The sequence below is a fragment of the Crocodylus siamensis genome, chromosome 2, assembly GCF_052110815.1.
Source record: "Crocodylus siamensis isolate JL-2025a chromosome 2, ASM5211081v1, whole genome shotgun sequence".
Lineage (NCBI taxonomy): Eukaryota > Metazoa > Chordata > Crocodylia > Crocodylidae > Crocodylus > Crocodylus siamensis.
Genome location: NC_143396.1, coordinates 276,445,104 through 276,451,103, shown reverse-complemented (window position 1 = coordinate 276,451,103; position 6,000 = coordinate 276,445,104). Strand labels below are relative to the sequence as shown.

General features: G+C 37.9%; 1 protein-coding gene across 5 annotated transcripts in view; it reads right to left on the bottom strand.

The window, feature by feature from the left end:
* Positions 1 to 296: 296 nt before the first annotated feature.
* The window catches only part of MARK3 (microtubule affinity regulating kinase 3), an 81,233-nt gene continuing 75,529 nt past the window's right edge, over positions 297 to 6,000 (bottom strand). For 3 of the 5 annotated variants that reach the window (XM_090034096.1, XM_090034100.1, XM_090034095.1), the window contains 2 exons: positions 3,178 to 3,222; positions 297 to 863 (listed from right to left, as the gene is read on the bottom strand). In XM_090034096.1, coding sequence (XP_089890222.1) covers positions 518 to 863; positions 3,178 to 3,222 — 391 coding nt within the window. In that variant the 3' untranslated portion in view covers positions 297 to 517. The remainder of the gene's footprint in view (positions 864 to 3,177; positions 3,223 to 6,000) is intronic. The other 2 variants (XM_090034098.1, XM_090034099.1) reach the window with 1 other exon arrangement.

Genomic DNA, 6,000 nt, shown 5'->3' with positions numbered 1-6,000 from the left:
GCAGTGAACCGTAAACCTGCATTTTACTGGTTAACTATTCAATTGTTTTAAATATTAATTCAAGTGTTTCCTCCTTGGCCATTTCAATTTTTAGCACCAAAATTAGCCCCAGAAGAGGTACTAGTACAGCTCAGATGTTGTAGATGACTTGCTTACATATAATACTTTATATATTATACACACATACTGTACATTCACACATCCACACAAACAGGAGGCATATTTAAATGGGTATATTGTGTTTTTCAGTTTGTCATCAAAGACAGAGCAATGGAAATAAAGCAGAAGGGGTAATATTTTACATAGTAGGCAACTTTAATGCTGTAGTGCACTTATAAAAAAAAAAGTCCAACTCTCCCTCCCAGCTCAGCAGCTTGTTTCAATTTTTTTTTTTTTTAATATCATGATTCAGAAGATGCAGAAGTTATTGCCTAAATGTTATTCTATACATTTCCATCGGTGTTCTCAAAAAAAACTTGCAATTGCTACTCAATTTACAACTTAATTCTTTTTCTTATTACAGCTTTAATTCATTGGCAATTTTGGAAGCAATGTTTTTAAAAGCTATGGATGTTCCCGATATTCGCTTAAAGCGAACTCCATTCAGTGACAGTCTTGGCAGTTTGCACACCTCCATCTCCCATTGTACAAGGTTTTCTGCGTGCCCATCTCCATGGACACAGAAAAGCAAGAAACGCTCTCTTTGTTCATAGTCACAGTTATTGGCATCCAAGACCTTCCGAATCTCCCTCATCATATCATTAGGATCCATAGAACTGGTGGTTTTCATGCTCCAAGTAAACCGCAGGGAACGGGGCTTAGCTTCCTTGTTTTCATCCTTCTGATCCACAGCTACGTTGCGACTGAAAAATAAAAGATGATTTAATCAGACAGCCAACATCCTCTTAAATCCTGTGTGAACATAGCAACTGACATATTCAAAGGGCATTTTTGGGGGGGGGGGGGGGGGGGTTACAGCCTAGATGCTCCAAGTGTGGGCAGGGCCCCATTGTGCTAGGAACTGTACAAACACACAAGACGACTGTTCCTGCCCTACAACTTACATCCTGAGACAAAGCACAACTAGGTGTAACAAGTGAAAAGAACGGGGATGGGAGGATGAAGCAAACGGATGACTACCTGGCTGAAGAAAAGTTTCCACTTCAGTGCAATGAACCCCGTGCCCCATGGGCTGGCCTGTATTTTTGGGCCATGAGGGCTGTGGTGCATGGCACTAGGAATGCTCTAGGAATTTCTGGAACGTTTACTAAAGGTAGCAGTTGTGTGTTACATGTTTAGGTTTAAATGAAGGCCAAAGCAACCCTAACAGCAGCTGCTTATTGACAGAAACTGCTGAAAAGCTGGAGCAGCAGAATCCTTTGCGATTTTTTTTCTCTACTGCAATCCTCAGACCCTGCATTGCAGCAGTCTTTTTTCCCAGAGGCTGTAAACACTGGGACACTGAACTAACAGAATGAAGGGTACTAGACGGCAATTCAATGCACCACCTCTTTTGGGACTGAATATGCTACACTAATATAGTGCTACGATATCTAACAGTTTAAAATCTCTCATTTTAGACAGTCAAACTTCTTATGTAGTCCTCCTCCTCCAAAGACCTAAAGTAGAGCTCTTTTCCTAGAACCATAAACATGCAAGCCAAAAGGCAGTATTACTCAAGCAAATCTTGAAGTATTTTGGTCCATGTCATGGATTGCTACAGATGAAGCATGAAAGATACTTTGCAGCTGCAAGTTATGTAATTTCTGAAGTGCCCTTTTCAGACTAAAGTACAGAAAAGTAAGATTTCAGTGAAGCAGTAACAAAAAAAAAAAAATCTCATTGTCATTACGCTAGAAGTTATAACCAGAAAGTTCACGTTTACTATCAGAATCAAAAGTATGAAGCACAGTCGTAAGTCCGAAGGTTGGAAGATTCTCTACCCTCAATAGGGGCAAAAAAGGGGGAAGTGGAAAGGAAAAGTTCCAGAAATTTCTAGTTTCACATTCCTTTTCTACTTCAGCTAGGGTTCATATAGCTAAAGAACCGGAACAAATGCATTAAAGCCATTACAAAAAAGTAACTGGTAATGTTCAGATAGATGTATTAGATCTGCTTCTGGATAGACACCTCTCTAAAAACTTTTTTTGCTCCAAAATTGTAACAGGGACAAAAGAATTCAAGCAACTATACCAACCATCACAATAAAAAAAAACAAACAAAACTTCGTGAAATTCCCTAGCTTAATTCAATTTAAAGCCAGTGGCATGTTCAATTTCATAATTAAAATATATTTAAATGACTACTAAATACCAAATCAAGTTATTCTTACAGGCATTTGTAGATTAATTTATATTTACGGGAACTAGTGTCTGCTCTTGTGTTGGTAGGCAATTGTGAAACAATGTGGAAGCACAATTAGGAAGTTAAGCAAATGTATTGTAACAGAAGACCTACATCACAATTCCATGTGCTATCAGACAAAACTTCTTCAGGACAAACCCTCAGGTTGACTGGGATAGTTTTAAACTATGCTCTTTAGTTAAGTGGCATCAATAACTAGTTTCTCAGCTTGCTGGAAGTGTATAAAAAAATTCAGCAAATGAAGTAGTAATTTCTTTAAAAAAAATAATTTTCAAATAAAAATGGAGGTAAATTTTAGTCAAAACAGATCAATTACTTTTTAAATGTTTTAAAGTTTTATTTTTCTGGTAAAAGCAAATTTGGCAGGAATTCACAGGCTATTTTTGGAGACCCTGGCTGCCTTTTTCTTTTTTGGATTAAGAACAAGTTTCAGATTAAGACACTAAAACCCTGTTTCTCTCAATCTCCAGAAGGGTGAAATATCAGGTTAGTACCCTCCAATGGTTGGCTGTAGAGCACCTTTGCAATCTCCCTAGAAGCTGCTGTCTGGCCAGATGCAAGATAAAACAATTACAGCTACTAAAATGCAAATAAATGTATAGGGAAAAAAATAACATGAAAAATGGAAGTTTAGAGCCAAGCCAATCAATCCTTTAATAGCTGGTCTGAAGATAAGGGAACATCATTCTGGTTTATAGTTTCACAGAAATTAACTAAAAGCCTACTGCTTGGAGCCAGACTGCCACATCATTAAAGGAAGAAAGGTTCAAACCCACCTAAGTAACATTTTAAGCAAAAATCATTAACCCTCACCTTGAGCCCTCATATCTCCCGTTCCTCTCATATTCAGTCGGGAGCCTCATTGAAAAGAATGCAGAAGCAAAAGGAAGTGGGAAAGAGAAGACAAATCTTACACTAGCATATACATTTTCTGAACAGCTGCTAAAAGTGATTGGAAATTCTACCATACTTGCAACAGTACATGTAATGGGTTTTCTAGATCACAACAATTGTAGAATACATTTTGCCCAACCAAATCAAAATGCATTTGGTAGCCTCAAAGTTTACAGAAACTAGGATTTTTTTATTTTTAAACTGAAGACTGTATCAATACTTAAATACTCATAAAAAGCTAATACTGAAGTGGGGGGAATGCTGTACTACAGATGCAAAATGTTCATTTTAGTTCAGACAACAATGTGCTGGGAGGAAAAGTATATTTGGAAAAAAACCCCCTATTTAAAACATAATTATAGCAGCAAACAGACGTACAGTTCTTAAGTAACATATAGATCATAGGTGGAAAGTGTAATTAAGACACAATGTTACAGATAAACATTACACTTAAAAACCTTCCAGGCAAACAGAATCAAGAGGAAAAGATCTCCCACAGCTACACCTTGCTACTTCTCTTGTGCTCGCTTTACCTTTACCTACACGTACCTACATCACATTATGTATTATACCCCAGGGAACCTGACAACATTCATTCTCCCTCGGTGTCACTATCTCTCCCCATCAGACCACAAAGTAATGACAGTAGATGAGGATTAGCCAGGTAAAAACAGGTATGAGAAGAAGGACGGGTAAGGAGGCCAGAAACAAACTTATGGCAAGGAAGTATGTTTCTTTAAGTGAGGGAGAAGATAAGGTAACTTGGGTGGCTTAATCTCATTTTCTTGATTCTGCAGGTTCAAATCTGCTGTGGTGTGTATGGGGCAACCCCAACCATTTTACAGGAAAGTGTTTTTGTGCATCAATATAGGTCTATAAAAAAAGTCACAGACTGCATGTACTACATTTGTATTTCCTTGTGAATAAGATGTTTAATGCTCCTGTAAAGGGCCTGGCATAAGAATCTGAATGAAATAGGGAACCAAATCCTTAACTGCTTCTGCAGTACAAATGAAACTAATACAGCAGTGAGAGATTTACGCAACATAAGAGAAAATTATGCATTACAAGTAAACAAGTATTTTTTTTTTTTTTTTTTTACTGTTCAAATGCTTAAAAACTCTAAATCAGAAGCTTACTGAACCAGGCACTGTACACTGCATATGGAAACATGGTTCCTGCTCTGAAAATCATTATCTGATTAAAGATACAAGTCAGTTTAAAAAGTAACAGTAGGAGGAGATATGGAAGATAAATGAGAAATCAAAAATGGACAAAGCTTTCAAACTAGAGTTAGTATAAATATTTACATATTAATTGTCACATCAGGATTTTAGTTACAGTTATATTCTATTATCTAGAAGAGATTGAAAATTTGGCTTCAGGAATTTTCCTGAATTACTAAAAATACTATTCTAGACAGTAGCACAGCTCCTGGCTACTGTTTTGGTCAGGATTATTAGACCCAGACTCCATGTGGTGCCCAATGACTAGGGAGATGACGATCCAATTGCTCATGGATCCTGTTACTCATTAGCCAGAGCAAGCAGGGAGCAAACACCAGCACACATTACTTGCAACAGCTTTATTCAGAATGGAGACAACTTCGGGCCAGGTCCCAAAAAACCAACAAACTGGGGACCTGCACTGAACATTAGTTCTTTTCACATTTTATACACTTTGGTTCATGCTCATTAACATTCGTTCCACCCATTTCTCCTCCCACCCCAAGCTCCACTTCTGTTCACTGTTTACTTCATTAGCATGGAATTGCCTATGCATTTCATTTATTTACATGCCTCTCTGCTAAGAGCACATGCATAAGACTTCGACCTTCGCTTCTTCTGGTAACTTGATGGTTCTCTCTCATTTCTTGCTGACTCCATCTCCAAGGTCTTGCTTTTGCTTTCTCTCCTGACGATAGCGGGTGGGCTGCATCTTGTTCTTCTTATACAGTGGGCTCTAATACTACAACCTTGTTAGAAAACTGCTTCCCTAAGCATTTGCAAGGTTAGTCTTAATATATCTTTCTGTCTTGTGACCAGCAGCTTTTGCTGAGACGCAGAAAAAAAAAGCCTTTATTCAGCTGCAAATCCAGTGCTCCCTAAAATCTAAACAGCGTCACTGTAAGAAGGATAAAAATTTTAAAATATCTCACAGCTATTTAGAATCATGTTGCCTATGTTTTAAGAACATGAAACTTGCACTGCAGTAGGAATCCTTTTTGATTACTGCCAACATATAGCAGTGAATGTGTCCAATACAAATATGGCTGCTCAAAGTCAGATAGAGAATATAGTCTTTAGGACTATATTTTATTACCAATTACATTACATTCCCAACAAATCAATGGATGCAAGTTCAGGCCCTTTAAAAGGAGAATAGTTCTACTGCTCTCTTCTTCAACATAGTGAATATTATCAGTAGAACCATTTTAAGCTATTATTTCATGCCAATCGCCTTTCAGGTAGTGAATTCTGGGAGCTGACAAAGATAGATTAAAATATAGGTCATTTAGTAGCACTGGCAAAGTTGATATGGCTCTCTGCTCTGGAAGGGTAACAGAAGAAAGAAAAGGGAAAAGACATATGAAGTCTGTGGTTGTCCCTGCCATTCTCTGTAGGAATACTGCTGGGGAAGAAAAGATCCATTAGCTGTAAGGCTGATCAGATACTGAGGTTTCAAAAACAGCTATCCCCTAAAGCAGAGGTTCCCTACCCCTGGGCCACGGCCCAATACCGG